The 25,305-nt window shown below is 39.5% G+C and overlaps 1 protein-coding gene across 6 annotated transcripts in view; it reads right to left on the bottom strand.

Moving 5' to 3' along the window:
• MCMDC2 (minichromosome maintenance domain containing 2) overlaps positions 1–25,305 on the bottom strand; it is a 79,044-nt gene that overhangs the window by 28,568 nt on the left and 25,171 nt on the right. For 5 of the 6 annotated variants that reach the window (XR_013178234.1, XM_077166932.1, XM_077166930.1 and 2 more), the window contains exons 10-12: positions 23,981–24,186; positions 20,707–20,873; positions 20,158–20,337 (exon numbers count right to left, since the gene is read on the bottom strand). Coding sequence is in view for 5 of the 6 variants with exons in the window: in XM_077166932.1 (XP_077023047.1) it covers positions 20,158–20,337; positions 20,707–20,873; positions 23,981–24,186 (553 nt within the window). In the remaining variant the exon portion in view is untranslated. Of the gene's footprint in view, positions 1–14,394; positions 14,845–20,157; positions 20,338–20,706; positions 20,874–23,980; positions 24,187–25,305 lie in introns of those variants that run through there. The other variant, XM_077166933.1, reaches the window with a different exon arrangement.

The raw sequence follows: 25,305 nt of genomic DNA, 5'->3' as shown, positions 1-25,305 counted from the left end.
TTCCGTTCTACATATATAATCAGTAATTCACAATATCATCACATAGTTGCATATTCATCATTTCTTAGAACATTTGCATCAATTCAGAAAAAGAAATAAAAAGACAACAGAAAAAGAAATAAAACGAAAACAGAAAAAAACAGATTACACATACCATATCCCTTACCCCTCACTTTCATTGATCACTAGCATTTCAAACTAAATTTATTTTAACATTTGTTCCCCCATTATTTATTTTTATTCCATATGTTCTACTCATCTGTTGACAAGGAAGATAAAAGGAGCATCAGACACAAGTTTTCTCAATCACACAGTCACATTGTGAAAGCTGTATCATTATTTAATCATCATCAAGAAACATGGCTACTGGAACACAGCTCTACATTTTCAGGCAGTTCCCTCCAGCCTCTCCATTACATCTTGAATAACAAGGTGATATCTACTTAATGCGTAAGAATAACTTCCAGGATAATCTCTCGACTCTGTTTGGTATCTCTCAGCCATTGACACTTCGTCTTATTCCACTCTTCCCCTTTTGGTAGAGAAGGTTTTCTCAATCCCTTGATACTGAGTCTCAGTTCATTTTAGGGTTTTTCTCAATCCCTTGATGCTGAGTCTCAGCTTATTCTAGGATTTCTTTCCCACGTTGCCAGGAAGGTCCACACCCCTGGGAGTCATGTCCCATGTAGACGGGGGAGGGTGGTAAGTTTGCTTGTTGTGTTGGCTGGAGAGAGAGGCCACATGTGAACAACAAAAGAGGCTCTTTTGGGGGTGACTCTTAGGCCTAAATTTTAAGTAGACTTGACCTATCCTTTGTGGGGTAGAGTTTCATATGAACAAACCCAAGACTGGGGGCTCAGCCTATAGCTTTGGTTGTCCACACTGCTTGAGAGAACATCAAGAATTCAACTTGAGGAAGTTGGATTTCTCCCTGTTCTCACAATTCCCCAAAGGGCACTTTGCAAATACTTTTCCACTCACTGATTGAATCACTCTGGGATTCATTGAGGCATCACTCTGGATGAACCAACAAAATCTCATGTCCTACCCAAGATTCCAAGTACTTATGGTGTTCAATCAAGCTATCTACATAAGTTATATTAGGAAATGCACTAGTCAAAATATAAATTTTGTACCAAATAAACATTTTTTGCTTTAGTCTCACACATAAGGTGAAATTTTAAAATATTAATTACCATTTATTTTCAGCACCCTGCAGTAATGACATTCCTTTGTTCTTCCTCATGCAAAAACATTTTTAAAATTTGTACATTTAGTCATTATTATTATACACTCTAGGCATTCCTAGATTATACCATCTCAATCCTTATTGTCTATCTTTCTTTCTGATTTCATTTATGCTCCCTGCCCTCCTCCCTCTATCATTCTCACATGCAGCTTCGTTCAGTGTTTTAACATAATTATATTACAGTTAGGTAGTATTGTGCTGTCCATTTCTGAGTTTTTATATTCAGTACTGTTGCACAATCAGTATCCCTTCAGCTCCGATTACCCAATATCTTACCCTATTTCTAGCTCCTGATGGTCTCTGTTACCAACAAAATATTCCAAGTTTATTCACTAATGTCAGTTCATATCAGTGAGAACATACAGTATTTGTACTTTTGTTTTTGGCTAATCTCACTCAGCATAATGTCCTCAAGGTCCATCCATGTTGTTACATGCTTCATAACTTTATTCTGTCTTACAGTTGCATAATATTCCATTGTATGTATATACCACAGTTTGTTTAGCCACTCGTCTGTTGATGGACATTTTGGCTGTTTTCATCTCTTTGCAATTGTAAATAATGCTGCTATAAACATTGGTGTGTAAATGTCCGTTTGTGTCTAGTTGCTCATAGTATCCTCTCATTACTGCTTTTATTTCTACAGGATCAGTGGTTCTATCTCCTCTTCCATTTCTGATATTATTTATTTCCATCCTCTCTCTTTTTTTGTCAACCTAGCAAAGGTTTTGTGAATTTGATTGTTTTTCTCAAAGAAGCAACTTCTGGTTTTGTTGATTTTCTTGATTGTGCTCATGTTCTCAATTTCATTTTTTCTGCTCTAATCTTCATTAGTTCTTTCCTTTTGTCTGCTTTGGAGTTAGTTTGCTGTTTCTTTTTGAGTTCTTCCAAGTGAACAGTTAATTCCTTGATTTTTGCTTTCTCCTTTTTTAATATGGGTGTTTAAGGCAATAAATTTCCCTCCCACACTGCCTTTCATGCATCCCATAAATTTCGAGATGTTTTTTCATTTGCCTCGTGATATTTACTGATTTCTCTTGTAATTTCTTCCTTGACTCACTGGTTGTTAAAGAATGTGTTGTTTAACCTCCAGATATTTGTGTATTTTCTGGCCCTCTGCCCATTATTAATTTCCAACTTCATGGCATTATGATCAAAGAAAGTGTTTTGTGCAATTTCAATCTTTTTAAATTTATTAAGACTTGCTTTGTGACACAGCATGTGTTCTATCCTTGCAAATGATCCATGAGCACTTGAGAAAAAGGTATCTCTTGCTGTTGTGAGGTGTAATCTTCTGTAAGATGTCTATTAAGTCTAGTTTATTTGTCATATTAATCAAATTCTGTTTCTTTATGCATCCTCTCTATAGATGGTCTATCCATTGATGAGAGTGGGGAATACCATACTCTCATCTACTTCTCCTGTCAGTGTTCGCCTCATATACTTTGGAGCACTCTGGTTTGGTGCATAAATATTCATGAATGTTATGTCTTCTTGCTAAATTGTTCCTTTTATTAATACATAGTGTTTTGTTTTTTTTTTTTTTTACATGGACAGGCACCGGGAATCGAACCAGGGTCCTCTGGCATGGCAGGTGAGCATTTTTGCCTGCTGAGCCACCATGGCCCACCTCAAAGTGTCCTTCTTTGTCTCTTAATTGTTTTACATTTGAAGTATAATTTATTGGATATTAGTATAGCTACCCCTGCTAGCACTTTTCTGATTGTTGTTTGAATGAAATATCTTTTCCAACTTTTCACTTTCAACTTATGTGCTGGTTTGAAAGCATGTATGCCCCCTAGAAAAGCCATGTTTCAATCCTACTCCCATTTTGTAAAGGCAGCTGTTTCTTCTAATCCCTATTCAGCATTGTATGTTTGAAACTGTAATTAGATCATCTCCCTAGAGATGTGATGTAATCAAGAGTGGCTGTTAAACTGGATTAGGTGGCGACATGTCTCCACCCATTCGGGTGGGACTTGATTAGTTTCTGAAGTCCTATAAAAGAGGAAATATTTTGGAGAATGAGAGATTCAGAGAGAGCAAAGCAGAAGGACATAGCCACGAGAAGCAGAGTTCACCAGCTAGCGACATTTGGAAATGAAGAAGGAAAATGCCTCCCAGGGAGCTTCATGAAACAGGAAGCCAGGCGAAGAAGCTAGCAGATGATGTGTGTTTGCCATGTGCCCTCCAGATGAGAAAGGAACCCTGACCATGTTCGCCATGTGCCTTTCCAGATGAGAGAGAAACCCTATGTTCACCAAGTGCCTTCTTATTTGAGAGAGAGAGACCCTGAACTTCATCAGCCTTCTTGAACCAGGGTATCTTTCCCTGGATGCCTTTGATGGGACATTTCTATAGACTTGCTTTCACTGGGACATTTTCTCAGCCTTAGAAATGTCAACTAGTAACTTATTAAATTCCCCTTTTTAAAAGCCATTCCATTTCTGGTATATTGCATTCCGGCAGCTAGCAAACTAGAACAAGTTATTTTTGTCCTTGGATCTAAAGTTAGTCTTCTGTAGACAGCTTATAGACGGATTCTCTCTCTCTTTTTTTTTTTATTAATTAACGGAAAAAAAGAAATTAACCCAGCATTTAGAAATCATACCATTCTACATATGCAATCAGTAATTCTTGATGCATGATCATCGTTTCTTAGTATATTTGCATCAGTTTAGAAGAACTAGCAACACAACAGAAAAAGATATAGAATGTTAATAAAGAGAAAAAAATAAAAGTAATAATAATAGATAGAAAAAAAAAACCTATAGCTCAGATGCAGCTTCATTCAGTGTTTTAACATGATTACTTTACAATTAGGTATTATTGTGCTGTCCATTTTTGAGTTTTTGTATCTAGTCCTGTTGCACAGTCTGTATCCCTTCAGCTCCAATTACCCATTATCTTACCCTGTTTCTAACTCCTGCTGGACTCTATTACCAATGACCTATTCCAAGTTTATTCTCGAATGTCCGTTCACATCAGTGGGACCATACAGTATTTGTCCTTTAGTTTTTGGCTAGACTCACTCAGCATAATGTTCTCTAGGTCCATCCATGTTATTACATGCTTCATAAGTTTATTCTGTCTTAAAGCTGCATAATATTCCATTGTATGTATATACCACAGTTTGTTTAGCCACTCTTCTGTTGATGGACATTTTGGCTGTTTCCATCTCTTTGCAATTGTAAATAACGCTGCTATAAACATTGGTGTGCAAATGTCCGTTTGTGTCTTTGCCCTTAAGTCCTTTGAGTAGATACCTAGCAATGGTATTGCTGGGTCGTATGGCAATTCTATATTCAGCTTTTTGAGGAACCGCCAAACTGCTTTCCACAGTGGTTGCACCATTTGACATTCCCACCAACAGTGGATAAGTGTGCCTCTTTCTCCACATCCTCTCCAGCACCTGTCATTTTCTGTTTTGTTGATAATGGCCATTCTGGTGGGTGTGAGATGATATCTCATTGTGGTTTTGATTTGCATTTCTCTAATGGCCAGGGACATTGAGCATCTCTTCATGTGCCTTTTGGACATTTGTATTTCCTCTTCTGGTAGGTGTCTGTTCAAGTCTTTCTCCCATTTTGTAATTGGGTTGGCTGTCTTTTTGTTGTTGAGTTGAACAACCTCTTTATAAATTCTGGATACTAGACCTTTATCTGATATGTCATTTCCAAATATTGTCTCCCATTGTGTAGGCTGTCTTTCTACTTTCTTGATGAAGTTCTTTGATGCACAAAAGTGTTTAATTTTGAGGAGCTCCCATTTATTTATTTCCTTCTTCAGTGCTCTTGCTTTAGGTTTAAGGTCCATAAAACCGCCTCCAATTGTAAGTTTCATAAGATATCTCCCTACATTTTCCTCTAACTGTTTTATGGTCTTAGACCTAATGTTTAGATCTTTGATACATTTTGAGTTAACTTTTGTATAGGGTGTGAGATATGGGTCTTCTTTCATTCTTTTGCATATGGATATCCAGTTCTCTAGGCACCATTTATTGAAGAGATTGTTCTGTCCCAGGTGAGTTGGCTTGACTGCCTTATCAAAGATCAAATGTCCACAGATGAGAGGGTCTATATCTGAGCACTCTATTCGATTCCATTGGTCGATATATCTATCTTTATGCCAATACCATGCTGTTTTGACCACTGTGGCTTCATAATATGCCTTAAAGTCAGGCAGCGCAAGACCTCCAGCTTCGTTTTTTTTCCTCAAGATGTTTTTAGCAATTCGGGGCACCCTGCCCTTCCAGATAAATTTGCTTATTGGTTTTTCTATTTCTGAAAAATAAGTTGTTGGGATTTTGATTGGCATTGCATTGAATCTGTAAATCAATTTAGGTAGGATTGACATCTTAACTATATTTAGTCTTCCAATCCATGAACACGGTATGCCCTTCCATCTATTTCGGTCTTCTGTGATTTCTTTTAGCAGTTTTTTGTAGTTTTCTTTATATAAGTTTTTTGTCTCTTTAGTTAAATTTATTCCTAGGTATTTTATTCTTTTAGTTGCAATTGTAAATGGGATTCGTTTCTTGATTTCCCCCTCCGCTTGTTCATTGCTAGTGTATAGAAATGCTACAGATTTTTGAATGTTGATCTTGTAACCTGCTACTTTGCTGTACTCATTTATTAGCTCTAGTAGTTTTGTTGTGGATTTTTCCGGGTTTTCGACGTATAGTATCATATCGTCTGCAAACAGTGATAGTTTTACTTCTTCCTTTCCAATTTTGATGCCTTGTATTTCTTTTTCTTGTCTAATTGCTCTGGCTAGAACCTCCAACACGATGTTGAATAATAGTGGTGATAGTGGACATCCTTGTCTTGTTCCTGATCTTAGGGGGAAAGTTTTCAATTTTTCCCCATTGAGGATGATATTAGCTGTGGGTTTTTCATATATTCCCTCTATCATTTTAAGGAAGTTCCCTTGTATTCCTATCTTTTGAAGTGTTTTCCACAGGAAAGGATGTTGAATCTTGTCAAATGCCTTCTCTGCATCAATCGAGATGATCATGTGATTTTTCTGCTTTGATTTGTTGATATGGTGTATTACACTAATTGATTTTCTTATGTTGAACCATCCTTGCATACCTGGGATGAATCCTACTTGGTCATGATGTATAATTCTTTTAACGTGTTGTTGGATACGATTTGCTAGAATTTTATTGAGGATTTTTGCATCTATATTCATTAGAGAGATTGGTCTGTATTGTTCTTTTTTTGTAATATCTTTGCCTGGTTTTGGTATGAGGGTGATGTTGGCTTCTTAGAATGAATTAGGTAGTTTTCCCTTCACTTCTATTATTTTGAAGAGTTTGAGGAGAGTTGGTACTAATTCTTTCTGGAATGTTTGACAGAATTCACATGTGAAGCCGTCTGGTCCTGGACTTTTCTTTTTAGGAAGCTTTTGAATGGCTGATTCAATTTCTTTACTTGTGATTGTTTTGTTGAGGTCATCTCTTTCTTTTTGAGTCAAAGCTGGTTGTTCATGTCTTTCCAGGAACCCGTCCATTTCATCTAAATTGTTGTATTTATTAGCGTAAAGTTGTTCATAGTATCCTGTTATTACCTCCTTTATTTCTGTGAGGTCAGTAGTTATGTCTCCTCTTCCATTTCTGATCTTATTTATTTGCATCCTCTCTCTTCTTCTTTTTGTCAATCTTGCTAAGGGCCCATCAATCTTATTGATTTTCTCATAGAACCAACTTCTGGCCTTATTGATTTTCTCTATTGTTTTCATGTTTTCAATTTCATTTATTTCTGCTGTAATCTTTGTTATTTCTTTCCTTTTGCTTGCTTTGGAGTTAGTTTGCTGTTCTTTCTCCAGTTCTTCCAAGTGGACAGTTAATTCCTGCATTTTTGCCTTTTCTTCTTTTCTGATATAGGCATTTAGGGCAATAAATTTCCCTCTTAGCACTGCCTTTGCTGCGTCCCATAAGTTTTGATATGTTGTGTTTTCATTTTCATTTGCCTCGAGGTACTTACTAATTTCTCTTGCAATTTCTTCTTTGACCCACTTGTTGTTTAAGAGTGTGTTGTTGAGCCTCCGCGTATTTGTGAATTTTCTGGCACTCCGCCTATTATTGATTTCCAACTTCATTCCTTTATGATCCGAGAAAGTGTTGTGTATGATTTCAATCTTTTAAAATTTGTTAAGACTTGCTTTGTGACCCAGCATATGGTCTATCTTTGAGAATGATCCATGAGCGCTTGAGAAAAAGGTGTATCCTGCTGTTGTGGGATGTAATGTTCTATAAATGTCTGTTAAGTCTAGCTCATTTATAGTAATATTCAGATTCTCTATTTCTTTATTGATCCTCTGTCTAGATGTTCTGTCCATTGATGAGAGTGGTGAATTGAAGTCTCCAACTATTATGGTATATGTGTCTATTTCCCTTTTCAGTGTTTGCAGTGTATTCCTCATGTATTTTGGGGCATTCTGGTTCGGTGCGTAAATATTTATGATTGTTATGCCTTCTTGTTTAGTTGTTCCTTTTATTCGTAGATAGTGTCCTTCTTTGTCTCTTTTAACTGTTTTACATTTGAAGTCTAATTTGTTGGATATTAGTATAGCCACTCCTGCTCTTTTCTGGTTGTTATTTGCATGAAATATCTTTTCCCAATCTTTCACTTTCAACCTATGTTTATCTTTGGGTCTAAGATGTGTTTCCTGTAGACAGCATATAGAAGGATCCTGTTTTTTAATCCATTCTGCCAGTCTATGCCTTTTGATTGGGGAATTCAGTCCATTGACATTTAGTGTTATTACTGTTTGGATAATATTTTCCTCTACCATTTTGCCTTTTGTATTATGTACATCATATCTGACTTTCCTTCTTTCTACACTCTTCTCCATACCTCTCTCTTCTGTCTTTTCATATCTGACTCTAGTGCTCCCTTTAGTATTTCTTGCAGAGCTGGTCTCCTGGTCAGAAATTCTCTCAGTGACTTTTTGTCTGAGAATGTTTTAATTTCTCCCTCATTTTTGAAGGACAATTTTGCTGGATATAGGAGTCTTGGTTGGCAGTTTTTCTCTTTCAGTAATTTAAATATATCATCCCACTGTCTTCTAGCTTCCATGGTTTCTGCTGAGAAATCTACACATAGTCTTATTGGGTTTCCCTTGTATGTGATGGATTGTTTTTCTCTTGCTGCTTTCAAGATCCTCTCTTTCTCTTTGACCTCTGACATTCTAACTAGTAAGTGTCTTGGAGAACGCCTATTTGGGTCTAATCTCTTTGGGGTGTGCTGCACTTCTTGGATCAGTAATTTTAGGTCTTTCATAAGAGTTGGGAAATTTTCAGTGATAATTTCTTCCATTAGTTTTTCTCCTCCTTTTCCCTTCTCTTCTCCTTCTGGGACACCCACAACACGTATATTTGTGCGCTTCATATTGTCATTCAGTTCCCTGATACCCTGTTCAAATTTTTCCATTCTTTTCCGGATAGTTTCTGTTTCTTTTTGGAATTCAGATGTTCCATCCTCCAAATCACTAATTCTATCTTCTGTCTCTTTAAATCTATCATTGTAGGTATCCATTGTTTTTTCCACCTTTTCCACTTTATCCTTCACTTCCATAAGCTCTGTGATTTGTTTTTTCAGGTTTTCTATTTCTTCTTTTTGTTCAGCCCATGTCTTCTTCATGTCCTCCCTCAATTTATCGATTCGTTTTTGAAGAGGTTTTCCATTTCTGTTCGTATATTCAGCATTAGTTGTCTCAGCTCCTGTATCTCATTTGAACTATTGGTTTCTTCCTTTGACTGGGCCGTATTTTCAATTTTCTGAGCGTGATCCGTTATCTTCTGCTGGCGTCTGGGCATTTAGTCAGATTTCCCTGGGTGTTGAACCCAACAGGTTGAAAGATTTTTCTGTGAAATCTCTGGGTTCTGTTTTTCCTATCCTGCCCAGTAGGTGGCACTCGTGGCACACGTTTGCCTGCGGGTCCCACCAGTAAAAGGTGCTGTGGGTCCTTTCACTTTGGAAAACTCTCGCCGTGGGGGAGGTTCACCAGCCGACGCGGCTTGGAAGATTGCCAGCCGGCCCGGGGGTCCGAACGCGGGGAGGGTCGCTGGCCACCGCAGCCCAGGAGAGCGCCCATCCGAATTTCCTAGTCAGCCCGGGGCGCCAGACGTGGCGGGAGGGCACCAGCCGCTGCGACCCGGGAGAGTGCACCGTTCCCAGCCAGACCGGGGAGTCACGTGTTTGGAAGGGACCTCCCCAGTCACCGTTCTCCGTGGCCTGGGGATTTCCGATCCAATTCTCTCAGTTGGTCCGGGGGGCCGTGTGTGGTGGGGGCGCCAGCCGCCGTGGCTTGAGTGGCCCGCCTGCCCAATTCTGCCAGCTGGACCGGGAAGGAAGAGCGGAGGGACTCCGGCCTCTTGCCGCCCCTCCCCGGGAAGCCCACACCCCTCGGCGATCTCACCAGAGTGGGTTCTCCCAGCCAGTCAGCCATTCCAGCATGGGGTACGCTGTCTTTTTGATGTCTGTCGTGTCTCCGGGAGCTGTTCTGTATCGTTTCTACTCCCCTAGTAGTTGTTCTGGAGGAGGAAATGTGAAGATGGCAAGGTTGTCGAGGACGGTGGCGGAGGAGCCGGTGAAGGCGGAATAGGGCATGGTGGTGGTTGGAGAGCCGCCGGAGCAGGAGGAGAAAGGGAAGGATAAGATGGCGGATGGAGTGTCGCCGGAGCAGAAGGGGAAAGAGAAGGGCAAGATGGCGGCGGGAGCGCCACCGGCGGAGAAAGAGGAAGAGGAGGGCTAGATGGCGGCAGGAGCGCCGGCGGAGAAAGAGGAAGAGGAGGGCTAGATGGCGGTGGGAGCGCTGGCAGAGAAGGGGGAAGAGGAGGGCCAGATGGCGGCGGGAGCGCCGCCGGCAGAGAAAGAGGAAGAGAAGGGCTAGATGGTGGCGGGAGCGCCGGCGGAGTAGGGGGAAGAGGAGGGCCAGATGGCGGCGGGAGTCCCCCGGCAGAGAAAGAGGAAGAGGAGGGCTCGATGGATTCTCTTTTTTTTTTTTTTTTTTGATGATGTTCGAACATCCTGAATTAGTTGTTTCAACTCCTGTATTTCATTTGAAGTGTTGGTTTGTTCCTCTGACCGGGCGATATCTTTGATTTTCCTTTTATGACTCATTTTTTGCATCCAGACTAATTTGATTTCCTTAATTAACTGACTCTGGAGGTTGTTTTCATCCTTTTACCTAGCGTTTTCTTGCTAGGTATCTTTGTTCTCTATCTGTTCTTTGACATTTAGTTCAACTTGTTCTAAACCTCTAGCATAAGTTCTGTTTAACTGATCAGAATTTTTCAGTTTTTGTTTTTCTGTTTTTTGCCCTGCCTATATGGAGCCTTTTTTTTTCTTTTGAGGAGGGTCTCCACAGATATGATAGGCCCCAGTCAGATTTTCCCAGACTGGACTGGCCAGGAGGAAAGAGTCACACACAACAAGCATTTTCCCTTAGAGTGATATCCAGCAGGTTGACAGACTTTCCTATGAAGTCTCTAGACTCTGCCTTTCCTATCCTGCCCAGCATATGGCACTTGTCTACCCACAGCTTCCTACCAGCTTTAAGTGATGTGGTGCCTTTAGTTTCAGCAGATTCTCTCTACCAGTGGCATGGTTGAGACAGAGGTGAGCTAGTAGGATGGCTTTGGTTGCTTCTGTTTTCCAGCCCTTGGGACCTGAATTCCTTGAAGGAGGGATTCCACTTGACCTGAGACCCATCCCCTTTTCTTGAGGAAGATATACACTTTAGGGAATTAACTGCTTACACCTGACTAGTTACTTTATCTCTCAAACAAGCCTTAGTTCTGCTCTTGTCTGGAGCTGTGCTGGAGACTGAAAGTGCTTGCAGTTCTATCTAATGAGCTGTTAAGAAGTAAAATAAAATTTTAAAAAGCCTTTAAAGAGCTGGATCCCTGCTCCTTAGGTCTGTCAATCAAGAGCTTGAGCTGGCATGTAGCTCTATGGATCTCCAGATTCTATGTGCCCCCTTTTCTTGGAGTCCTGACCTTTTCCAGGATTTCATCCACTCAAAATGTCTTTTTTTTGTCAGCACTGCCCCCCCCCCCTCAATGGGGGCAAAATTTAGTGCATCTTCCAGGTTTATCTGATCTGAGGGCCTGTTTTCAGTAGTCAGAATTTGTTAATTAATTCCACAATTGGAGCTTGGTTGAGCTAAGCCTTTGCTACTAACAAAAATCTGTTTCCTTTTCCCTCAGGGAACCAGTCTGCCACACTCAAAGTGTAGGGGCACTGGCCCCCACTACTTGGGAGACTTACAATTCTGTATGGGATCTCAGCCATTCCACTTAGTCCAGATTGGTGTATGCTGTGTATCTGGTCACTGATGTTCTCCCAGCAGTTGTTCAGTACTGCTCCTGGCTTTTTACCAGCTGCTCAAGAGGACAAACTAAACCGTGCACCTTCACTAACTGCCATCTTACCCCACCTCCCCAACCCATGCTTTGCATGGACTCAGTTTGAGCCCAAACAACTAGTGAACTAGACAGGAGACCGAGACACCACTAGTAGTAATAGGCATAGGTCCAGGGAAGGGAGACTAGGCAGGGGAAATTCTGGGTTGACATGCATCATCCGTGTGGGGAAGGGTGGCTGCCCTTCCTGTATAGATGGGGACTGCTGCAAGAATATGGGACACCTTAAGAACTCTGGTGAGTTTGCTAACTGTTTTTCAACAAATAGAAGGACAATTAAATCTTACCAAAAAGAAAAGAGAATGCCAAGTAAGGACAACCATAACCTGCCCTCTTTTAGGAGCCTTATGTGTGGTCATGGAGACAGAATGCGTGGCAAAAACACCAGCCCACCATCTAGAGGAGGAATTAAAATTAGAAAGGGACACAAGGCTTGCTCAAGCAGACATGAAAGATGCCTTATCCAAGTGTTTGTGTCATATGGATGATCAATTAGAAACTTTAGCTTGTAAATATGCTTGAGCTCATGGTCAAAAATTACCCTAAGTTAGAATCCAGAGAATACTAACTAATCCAGGGTGAGACCCAAAACTTGGGATCCCATATATTCTTCATCTAATGATGAAGTGGAAGAAAAGAAGACACCTTGGCAGGTATGCCCAGTGCTATAACAAAAATTAAAAGCAGTTCAGGATTGACTTAATGGGGTGGACCCTCAGAATCTACAACCTCCTGAGTGGAAATTCCACATTATTATGAGAGATTATACTGTTGTTGAATTAGGTGATCTCAGGCAGCATTACAGGCGGAAAGCTAGGGAGTCATTTCCTGATTGGCTTTTATGAATTTCGGACACAGGAACTAAGGGTGTAATCTTAACTGGAATGGAGGTAAGTAAGCTAGCATCTATTATGAAGCACCCATCCCTATGTTAGCACCTATATGGTGCCCTAAATCATAAACAAACAGTACCTTTGTTAGCTGGGCTACCAGCTGCAAGCAAGGCTATCTGGCCCAATGAGGGAGATAGATCACACATTACTCCCTATTGGCAATCTATTAAAGAACTGAAAGATGTTTTGTAGGGTCTTGGGATGAAACATGCAATATATTCGAAGCATTTTTCAGGCCCCAACAATGAAGCTTTTACAGTGGGAATTAAAGATATCATCTTGCACAATACTTCTAATCATTTTAATGTACCCCTCATGTCCATTTTGAGTCCTCTAGTGGGACAATCTATTTCAAGAGCTGTTCAAGCCATAAAATACCTCAGGGAATTAGAGTGGCTCTGGAAAAGAGGAGTAAGGGCAGCAGGAAATACTTCCTGAGAACACGATGGTCGTAATCAGGTCTCACATAAGCAAATAAGGACTCATCTAACTGCCTCAGAGACAGAACTAGAAACTATAGATAAACAGCCAAATGCTGTTTTAGTTTAGTTATGGAGCCAATTACCCAAAGACATGAGATTTATAAATCCCCAGACAGCTGAAGGGGAAGATAAACTGACTAAGAAAATCCCTTCCAAAATATGGCATATCCAACCCTCCACACCCCCAGATGAAGCTTGGCAACCTTCCTTTCCCCTCCCAATAGGGGAGAGGTCAAAACTCTCAGGTACCAGCAATAACCAGGGACCCTGGAGATCAGAGACTACATGTAGAATTAAGTATTTATTGGTCCCCTACTAACAAACCAAAAATGTTAACTCCAGACACTGGAGCTGAATATACTTTGATTTATGGAAATGTAACCCTATTTAACAGACTCGTGCTGGCCATAGATGGCTACAGGGGGAAAATAATCTGAGCCAAACAACATAATTTGATTCTACAAATTGGGAGACTGCCCCCAGGGATACACTTTATATATTTCTCATATACCTGAATATATAGTAGGAATTGATCTTCTCTTAAATTCCACATTACATTAGTATAATTCCATCTCTGGTGTAGAGTAGTAAACATGGCTTTAAGGAGGCAGGGAAAATGGTTCCCTGTAAAAGTACCACAACCTCAGAGGATTGTAGCCATTAAGCAGTATAAACTCCCAGGGGGACATCAAGAGATTTGCACAACCATTAAGGAACTAGAAAGAGTAGGAATATTGAAGTAGCCCCTTTAATAGCTCTGTGTGGCCAGTACAGACACCTAACAGAAGCTGGAGCATGACAGTAGATTACGAGCAAATTAAAGTAATGCCACCTTTGTATGCAATGTTTCCAAATATTTGTTCTTTACTAAAAGAAATTAGCACTCATTTATGCCAATATCACCTTGTTTTAGATTTAGCTATTGCTTTCTTCAGTATTCCCTTAGAAAAAGCAAGTCAAACTTCTTTTGGCTTTTACCTGGGAAAGATAACAAAGGATTTTGTGCTCCTATAAGGCTATCTATATAGCCCAACCGTTTGCCAAGGTCTATGGCAAAAGACTTGGCCAAGGGAGAAACCCAAATTTGCAACTTTATTTCATTACACTAATGATATACGTTAACTGGAAATTCTCTTTCAGAACTAAAAGGGTATCAGAGACCTTAATATACCATCTCAACAGCCAGGGATGGATAATCAATTGCAACAAGCTACAAGGCCCTAGCTGCCCTGTCAAATTCTTGGGTGTTATATGGTCAGGTAAAACAAAAAGTATTCACTTCTGTTCTAGTTTGCTAGCTGCCAGAATGCAATATACCAGAAACAGAATGGCTTTTAAAAAGGGGAATTTAATAAGTTGCTAGTTTACAGTTCTAAGGCTGAGAAAATGTCCCAATTAAAACAAGTCTATAGAAATGTCCAATCTAAGGCATCCATCCAGGGAATGATACCTTAGTTCAAGAAGGCCGATGAAGTTCAGGGTTTCTCTCTCAAGTGAGAAGGCACATGGCAAACACAGTCAGGGCTTCTTTCTCAGCTGGAAGGGCACATGGTGAACATGGCATCATCTGCTAGCTTTCTCTCCTGGCTTCTGGTTTCATGAAGCTCCCTGGGAGGCATTTTCCTTCTTCATCTCCAAAGGTCGCTGGCTGGTGGACTCTGCTTCTCGTGGCTATGTCGTTCTGCTTTGCTCTCTCTGAATCTCTTTCATTCTCCAAAATGTTTCCTCTTTTATAGGACTCCAGAAACTTATCAAGACCCACCCAAATGGGTGGAGACATGTTGTCACCTAATCCAACTAAACAATCACTCATGATTAAATCACATCTCCACGGAGATGATCTAATTACAGTTTCAACATACAGTATTGAATAGGGATTATTCTGCCTTTATGAAATGGGATTTAGATTAAAACATGGCTTTTCTAGGGGACATACACCCTTTCAAACCAGCACAATTTCTTCTGCAGTAATTGACAAACTACAATGTTTTCCTAAGCCACATACAGTAAAGCAATTAATGGCTTTTCCAGGACTACTAGGATATTGGAAACCTTTCATTCCTCATTTATCTCAAATATTAAAATGATTTTATATGCTATTTAGAAAGGATAACACTTGGGAATGGGATGACCCCTAGCAGGCTGCTTTTGAAAACAGCAAAAAAAAGGCAACAGCACAGGCATAAGCACTAAAGAAGATAGGACCTGATTTACCCTGTGAATTAGATGTGGCTAACAATGACTTGTTTTCAGGTGGGGTTCGTGGCAAAGACCCATTCTAAACAAGTACCCCTAGGGTTGTGCTCACAGTTATGGAAGGGGGCAGAATTAAAATATAGTACCTTAGAAAAGCTACTGTGTGAAGAGCATTTAATGCTCTATAACAAGTGGAAGGTCTTGTGGAGAAATATCCTGTCACCTTGAAGACTGCTCTTCCTATACAGGAGTGGATTATGCACATACCCAATAAGCCACACTCTGTCAGGGGGCAATTAAATAGCTTAACAAAGTGGAAATCTTGTTGCAGTGCAGTGTTTTCAATAACAGCCCACTTAGTGCTAAGATACATGAGATTTTAGGACCAGTGTCATATGTAGAAAATTCAACAGCTATAATTGTCACACCTGAAATAGCTGTTGAACTACCCACTATGGAGGGCATGGAAATAATTCCTGAGTCTGCTTGGTATACTGATCGAGCCACTAGAAGGCAGTCTTCCACCTAGACAGCCATGTGGTTATATTAGTTAGGGTTCTCCAGAGAAACAGAATCAACAGGAAATATTCATAAATATAAAATTTATGAAAGTGTCTCATGCAACTGCTGGAACACAGAGTCCAAAATCTGTAGGGCAGGTTGTGAAGCTGATGATTCCGATGTAGGGTCTGGACAAACTCCACCGGAGAGGCTCGCCAGTTGAAGCAGGAAGAGAACCTATCTCTTCTGAATCCTCCTTAAAAGACTTCCAGTGATTAGATTAAGCATCACTCATTGCAGAAGACACTCCCCTCAGCTGATTACAAATGGAATCAGCTGTGGATGAAGCTGATGTGCTCAAGATTTAATTCTATGAAATGTCCTCATAGCAACATAAAGGCCAGCACTTGCCCAACCAGACAAACAGGTACCCCCACTTGGCCAAGTTGTCACATGAACCTGACCATAACAGTGGTACTAACCCAGTACTGATACAATGAGGTTGGAGACTGGTGCTATGCAAAGCAGTCAATGGGCTGAATTAAGAGCCTTATGGATGGTGATAGTGCCCAACCAGGAAACACGCTAACTATCTGTACCAACAGCTGGGTTGTTTATAAAGGCCTCATGACTTGGATAACAACTTGGAAACTAGAACAATGGATAGTCATAGGTTGTTCCTATGGGGACGAGAACTGTACCAAGACATCTAGGACACTTGTAAGCTATGATAGGTAACTATCTACCATGTTCCTGCCCACAGCCCTAATATGTTACCCAGGTACAATGAAGCAGATGGCCTTGCTCAAGTTCAAAGCAACACTACTGAAACTTGAGATGTATCCAAGTGGTTTGATTGAAGAGTGGACACTGAGTATATCAAACTTTATGGTATTTAGCAGTTCCAGCTACCCATCATGCCAACAACTTAAAGACATCACATGGGAGTTCCCATCATGCTCCCTGCAACAACTACACCAAATGCCCCACCAGATTGGACACACCAGTCAGTCACAGGCTCCAATGACCCAGTGGCAAGTGGACTATATTGGCCTCCTTCCATACATGAAAGCTGCAAGGTATGCATTCATCATAGTAAATACTGTCACAGGACTTCGGTTAGCTTTTCCAGTGGGAAAAGTAATGAACAAGCAATCATATGCTGCCAAAAAAGGTAAGCACCCCCTATGCAATGCCTGTACAAATAAACAGTAATTGAAGTACCCCTTTCACTGGACAAACAACCCAAAAATAGGCTATGGACCATGATGTAATGTGGACTTTTCATCTACCCTTTTACCCCAATGGTGCAGGCCTTACAGAAAGAATGAATGGCCTCTTAAAGGAACAGGTGGACTACAGTAAGAAATCCCTACAAGAATGAACTAAAAGGCTGTATCAGGCCCTAACCCATCTAAACTCTACATCATGGGCTGCAGCCCCAGCTCCAGTTGAAATGCTAGCAACAGGGCTGTTGCAAGCCCTGAGTACAAACAAAATGGCCAGCCATTTTACAGCCGGAAAGGGGAAACAATAATAATTTATTGTTACTTATGCCTCAGACCATACAAATGGGGGGAAATAAGGTCCTCTAGCCTTGGTGCTGGTCTATGCAGCCATGCTGGTTACGAATCTTAAGCCCATGGGAATTAGGAGTCACCCAAACATTATAATATGGCCACAGTTTATACCAAAAAAAGGCCTGTTAACATTTTTATCACTAATCCAGACCCTCCTATTCCACAGGAACTTTATGTATAACTATGTGAACTCTTCTTATACCTAGACTAATGGTTAACGTTATGGTGGAGAATTCTCAAGATTTACAGGAGGAGAATATCTGGTATTTTAAAACCACCTCACAATGTCCCTCCTCTGTTTGATACCTTACTATCTACCAATGGAACTCTTGCATGTATATTACTAGATCAACAGGATTTACCCTTTATTGTTCCCCATAAACATCCTTCTTCTCACCTGTGGCACCCTAGTGAACACCTTTCTCCAGTGGGCTTCAACAGTAGCTCATGCCCACAATAGAACCCAATGTTGGGTTTGCATGGACTTGTCATCTTTGGGTGCTAACAGCCTTCCCTGAGCCATAGCTACTGCTAATGGGACTATGTGAATGCCCTGTTGATGTGGCAGAACTCACCACATTGAAAAATCTAAAGTGAGGCTTTTTCTTTTATGACTGAAATCTAATTACTGGTTTATAATGACAATTGAACTTATCTTTTCACCCTTGTGAGGGAACAAGTAAATAAGTCCCAACCTGTATTTGGGTATGGTGTACATGATGGGATAGGATGGATGACCGTGGAAGCAATAACCTTATGCCATATTGCCCCTATCTACATGGAACATCTTAATGGGAACTGAGATATGGGGTGGCTACCCTCAGAAGTATGTAATTTTACCATTAAGTTACAAAAGGATAGCCTTTTCCAGTGGCAAAATGCCTCCCACAGACAGGGAGCTTATGTCTCCCACATGAGGTAACTGTGGACCTGCAGGCAATATGGATGGCAGTATTTACTTACATGGGGGCAACCGTATGTCCTAGTCACATTATATACTTCTTTACCACATACTTCTAGCAATTGGAAAATGGTTGAATCTAAATATCAAGTTAAACATAATTCATGGTGGTTTTATTCTTCAGATATTTTTGCCACAGGGGAGCCCACAATGGTCACTGGAAAGTATGTAATAGCTTTAGCTAATCATACAGCTCATGCACTTAATGAATCTAGGTTGGCAATATCATTGTTAAATGATGAGACGACCCAATTACAGAAAGTAGTCTTACAAAATAGAATGGCTTTAAACACTTTGACTGCAGCACAAGATGGGATCTATACCTTTATAAACATACTACACACACATACACACACACACTTGATTATTCACATAATATTTCACAAGCTTTAAATCATATGCAAAAGTACATTACAGAATGATCAATTATCTACCAACCCCCTTACACTTAATTTAATTCTCTTACTCAGTCTTGGTGGCATGTCTTCGTAAAATTATCTGCCCTATGTTGTTTTATTACTATTCTGTTGTTGTAACATATGGATACAATGCCTGTCCTATAGTCAATGCAATCTGTTACATAGTGTGGTGTGACAGCCCAGGGTCTGGGCCTCTCCTAAACAGGAATGAAGCCCCAAGCATGTAACAGCCTGCTTGACCAGGACAAAGATTAGGAAAGAAAACAATCTCCCCAGAGGGAAAAGAATGTAATCACATATGGAAAGGATGGGAGCAGGATGGCACTGATTATTATCTTAGTCTTAAACCTTAACCTTAGTAAAACATCAGGTCTGAAGACTCTCTGATGATTATACTAGAGGCCTGATGTCCTCATATTATATGGAATATCTTTATCCTAAAATCATATGCACATTGCCCCTTGCACTCCTGTCTCTCTGTGGGCCACTACCACTCCAGACCACAGAGACTCTCTCCTGTTCATAAGTCCTAATGATTCTATGTCTACTTCAGTGCCTGGCATGTTTTTTGGTCTCACAGCTACCCTAACCCATGCTTTGCATGAACTCAGTTTGGGCCCTAACAAGAAGAAAGTTTATATTTTTATGGGAATATAAAAAAACAAAAACAGGCTCATACATATAAAGCATCAAGTAAATGTGTTTAAACAATGCTCATAGTCATTTTTTCAGTCCACCCAACTTTTCATCCTCTTACCTATGCAATATACTTTCAAGGAAGGCAGTTATGAAAAATTTTCGTGACCCATGACTTCTACTTTCTGACATATCTTATCTTCTGGACCTTCTATTCTACCTAGATACTTTAAGTCTACTGTCGACAGATTTCTGAATAGTTCATTTTAAAAGAGTTTCAATTATAAATACTTGAGCATATTTAATAGCTCTGAGAATCATTACTAACTGCATATAATCTACTCCCAGATTTTCTGCATGTCACATGCTGTCATAATGTGTCCATTAAAATGGGTAAGTCATACTAGATATTTCCTAAAGTCAGAACTCTGAAAGCATTCATATAAAGGAAATCCCTCTGAATAGTCTGTAAAATATAAATAACTGTACCTCTATACAGCATCTCATACTTTTCTATGAATAATAGAAATTATCTATCTGGGTTTTCTTTTTGAGATTCTTTAAATTATGATGATTTGGACAATGGTACAAACTCAACATTTTAATATCCATTTCCTTACACAGTTGTTTATTTAACTATAATCCTAAATAATTTTTATTCAAGGCCCTTTAAATGATTAAAAGCTAGAAGGAAGTTGGAAGAACATAATTCTAAATAAAACTGGATGCTCAAAAAGAATGCTGTATATATAATTTTTAAGTGAAGAACATTAGCACAAGTATTCTGGGTAATCATTTATCTAATTACCTTTTCAAAATCTTCAGTTGTACTCTGTTTAGAAGCTACATAAAGCAGCCCTTTAGGATCAATGGCTTTCTTTAAAGTATGTTGCACAGTAGGAAGGAATGGGTTGCAAGGTGATGATTCGTTACAGTTAATCAATAACCCAAATGCCTCCACAAGATTAGCTGGAATCGAACTGCACTCCTGTATCAAACCAAAAGGTAACAAGCTAACATTAAATTCTAGCATTTTCACAATCAATTTGGGAACAATTAATTATAAATATGTAATCTTTTCCTGAACACTATGAAAACTTTGTGGTGATCAATTTATTTACATTATTGTTTCTTAAACATTCATTAAAGACGCCCCAACTAACTATTCAAATATTAATTTCTAATGAGCAGACTTGTCTGATTGAAAACCCTGACAAATTTTAAACTGCGTCATTATTTAGTTGCAGTAACTGATAAAGTATAGAAACGAGTTAATAAAAATATTAAGAAAGCATGTTAAAATATATGACTAAATTCCCTGGACAATACACTAACAACAAATGTACATAAACCTTACCATTTGACCAATTAGAGTGTTGATTTTCTGTGCATTTCTCCTTGAAGATGGATCCATATCAAAGAATGACCAAAAACTGCACTGAACTGGAAAAGTCATTTGTTGATCCATATCTTCCCCAAACTTTTTTCCTGGAATGTATACTGTAATGCTTCTGCTCTCCAGAACTAAGTCAGAAGACATCGCCCATTTGTTACTTAAGTTTATTTTGATCTATATATCTATGAATTAATAACAAGTATTATTTATATAGAATTTTAATACTTAAACTTCAGATAGGGAAGACATAAGCTAATTTGATTGTTTTACAAGATTTAGCTAAACTACAGCTTCTGCCCAAAATAGAACTAGGTAAAAAACCCTGAATATTTATGGATCCTGTGGCTTGATGGGAACCAGCAACCCGAAGACGTAGCCAGAATTGTATCGGGCATCTGCACGGACAGGTAGAGGACTGGGTGTTTGGTCATATTGTGCAGGTGTACAAGAGAAGATAAAAGTAAGCAATGGTTTTATGAGGCAAAAATGACAGAAAGAGAGAAAAAGACAGAAAGAATATGAACTATAATGTTTGAGAGAAAATACACTTCTAATGCAATATGCTCAAAACCAAATCTATCATTTCTCCCTTCAAATGGCTCCTGTATGTTCATTATTCATATTTGGTGGCATCACTATCCATCCACTCAAAGCCCAAACAAAATGTGTGGAGAAATCCCATGTTCCTTTTTCTCTTTCATCCATTATATCCATTCAATCTATGAATTTAATCCTATTTCTAGGTTTCCACCTCCCCAATTTCTTAATCTTCTCTCCATTCATGATAAAAGACTTTTGTGTATGTGTCTATATTTCTCGAGTAAATTTAACTTGATAGAAACTGCCAGAGCAATATATAAAATGCCTGTACCATTTTGTATCCCCACCAGTAATATATGAGAATTCCAATTGTTCCACCCTTTGCCAACATTTGTTGCTGTCAATCTTTTACATTTTTTGCCATTCCAGTAGGGCCAGCTACATAATTTGTAGGCTCCCATGCAAAATGAAAAGTCACACTTATTCAAAAAGTAAGAAAAATTGCTATTAAAGATACATTAATATATAAAGCTTTTCCTTTAAAAAATTTATTATTTAATAATAATAAATAATAAACAACAATGATAAATAATAGGTACAGAGTTTCAGTTTGAGGTGATGAAAAGAGTTGGGATAATGAACATTGGTGATAACATAATATTCTGAATGTAATTAACATCACTGAATTGTACATTATAAAGTGGCTAAAATGGGAAAATTTAAGTTGTACATATGTTACTATAATAAAAAAATATTTTTATAAATTGAATTGAAAATTTTAATTAACATGAATTTTACCATACATCTTTATATTGTGCAATGACAGTTTTAAATGCAGACATATGACCATTTAACTCATGTGAGTAATCATCTGTATTTTGTAGGGCATACATATATATTTTGCTCTTATCAGAACATTGAAAATACTGCACAAAATTTTATTTCATTTCTTGGTATGCACACATTCCTCTACCATTCTCAACCTTGGGCTTAACTGATAAATAAGGAAGGACTTAGAGGAAAAGGAACCATGGGTTGCCCTATCTCTCTTCTTTTCCTCCTTTCTCATCATTTTCAGTGTAAGTGGCTGGCAAATACAAGGAACTAACAGATAAAAAAAAGGTCAGGATAGGGTTTCTTGGTCATTCATGTTTCTTAGAATGGCTTTACCTTCTTTCTGCACTGTGGCAAGTCTAGTTCAAATGGAAAACATGTCCTCGGAGCTACTAGCACTCCCTCTTACTCACTTGAAAACGTGTTCATGTGTGACATAAGAACTGAGTTTGAGTGTAATCAAAATGCAAAGGAGATCAACCAGACTCAAAGCCAGTACAAATTAAGTGTATCAAGGATGACACTTAGTGATCATAAATGCTATATGAAATGGGTAGCAAGGCACACTCAAACCTTGTCTCATTGAACTTGACTTACAAAACACAAGTTCAAAGATAACAATATTAAAAATTTCAAGATGGTGATAATAGATTCATAATCAAGTGCAATGCTCTTCTGAGGGTATGCCACTATACTTGTCCTATTCTATGAAGTTGACCCTGCTACGATGTGAGTACAGGTACCTTGTGAGTTTTACTTTTCATTTCCCTGACAACTGATATTGAGCACTTCCGCACGTGCTTATTGGTAATTTTGTATATCTTCCTTTGTGAAAAGGCCACTCAAGTTTTTGCCAATTTTTTATAGGTTCTTTGTTTAATTATTGATTTGTAGGAGTTGTTTCTATATTCTGAACATATTTGTCCTTTAGAAGATGTATTGCAATTGTTTTCTTTTATCTGTGCTTGCCTACTAATTTTTTAAATGGCACCTTCTAAAAAATTATCATGGAAATGTATACACAACATAACATTTCCAATTTTAACCACATTCAAGGGTAACAATTGAGTGGTGTTAATTTCATTTACAATTAATGATCCCTTTTGGCTTTTGGTGAGCATAATTTTTACTTTTGATGAAGTCCAATTATTTGATCTTTTATTTATTTAGTGCTTTCTGGATCCTGTCTAAGAAATCTTTGTCTACCATAATGTCATGAAAACATTCTCCTATATACTTTTCTAGCAGATTTACAGTTTTAGTTTTTACTTTTAGGTTTATGATCCATCCCAAATTGTTGTGTATGGTTGTGAAGTATGAACTGATACTCATTTTTCCCCATATGCATAGCCTATTTTCCCCACAAGCATTTATTGAAAAAAACTTTCCTTTCCTCTTTGACTTGCTTGGGCACTGTGGTCAAAAATCATTTGACTATGTAAGTATAGATCAATGTCTGCACTCTCTTGTTGGAAGAGGCGACATGGCACGTGCCCTGCACATTCTTATTGGGTATGCCAATAATACAAGACCCTGGCTGCTCCTTGCACATTCTTATTGGGTATGCCAATAATACAAGATCCTGGCTGCTCCTTGCCTGGACCATCTCTGTCCATAGCCTTATTATAAATCTGGCCCAACATAAACTCATGCTGTAGGCCAGCTGAGAACAAAGGTTTAAAACAGCGCATGTGCACATTAAATTCCTCTGCTTTCATTCAAAAAATTGAAATGAGAAAGATCATTTAATATGATTTCTCAATTCCCAAAAGTTGTATAAGACTATCCTATCTTGACACTGATGAGACTGTCGGTTAAACAGGAGAAAATTAATTTAGAAAAAAAAAGAGAGATTGTTTACCTGTTTGAAGCTGTTCAAGTTTATCTTTTTTGTGTGAAGACAAGTCTCCTATAAAGCAGATACCACCTTTAGCTAGCAAAGCACTGCCAGCTTGAATGCTAGCAGCTCCAGTTCCACACTTATTCCTGGACAAAGTGGGAAAAATTTCAGAAGAGACTGGATGACGTATACCACGAGGCACAAGGTTTATACTAAAATTCAAAAGCCTAGGGGGAAAAAAATCAGTCGTTACTACTGTTTAATATTCGATTTTCAGAGGTCATAATGTGTCAACAGCTACACAATTCAATTTAATTTGATTCAATGTTTATTGAGCGCTATAATATGCCAGCTAGGTGCTGGGGATAAAAAATATGTATGACCTGGTCCTTAACTTGAAAAGCCACAGCCTAGAAAGTGGAAGAAAACAAAGCAAAACAAACCGCCAAAAACCACAAAACCACACTGTGACAAAGTATTAAAATGACTCGAGAACATCCATGAGAGTTCTGTCTTTTCCTAGAAGGGAGTCAGAGAAAGCTATAAAGATGACATTTGAACTGGGCCTTCCTCTTTTTATGGATTGCTTTCTTTTGCTTATTCAGAATTTTTGCATATAGGCTTGCAAATGGTCCATTAGAGCTGTCCCCAAGGTCTATGTATAAAGGTAAATTTTTTTTTACTTTTTTTTAATTGTATAGGATAACATATATATAAAGCAAAGCAAGAAAAACAATAGTTTTCAAAGCACTCTTCAAAAAGTAGTTACAGGATAAAACCTCTCCTCGCTGGAAGATGGCGGCTTAGTAAGACGCGCAGATCTTAGTTTCTTCTCCAGGACACCTACTAGGGGAGTAGAAACGATACAGAAAGCACCCAAAGCCACAACAGAGATAAAAAAGACAGCGTACCCCATCCTGGAACGGCTGGCTGGCTGAGAGAAGCAGCTCGGGTGAGATCGCCGAGGCGCGCGGGCCTTACCGGGCGGGGCGGGAAGCGGCCGGAGTTACTCCCTTCCCCCTTCCCGGGCCGGCTGGGAGAATTGGAGAGGCGGTCCCCTGAAACAAAGACGGCTGGCGCCCACACCACGCGCAGCCCCCGGACCAACTGAGAGAATTGGATCGGAAACCCCCAGGCCGCGGAGAACGGTGACGGGTGGGGGAGGCCCCTTCCAAACCCGTGACTCCCGGGGAACGTGCACTCTCTCGGGCGGGCCGCTGCCGCTGGCGCCCTCCCGCCACGCTTGTTGCCCAGGGCCGACTAGGAAATTCGGACGGGCTCTTTCCCTGGCTGCAGCGACCAGCAACCCTCCCTGCGTTCGGACCCCGGGCCGGCTCAAGCCCTTT

This window comes from Tamandua tetradactyla, chromosome 6 (assembly GCF_023851605.1).
Source record: "Tamandua tetradactyla isolate mTamTet1 chromosome 6, mTamTet1.pri, whole genome shotgun sequence".
NCBI classification, from domain to species: Eukaryota; Metazoa; Chordata; class Mammalia; order Pilosa; family Myrmecophagidae; genus Tamandua; species Tamandua tetradactyla.
The sequence above is the reverse complement of the archived record's forward strand: the minus strand, read 5'-3'. Positions and strand labels throughout refer to the sequence as shown.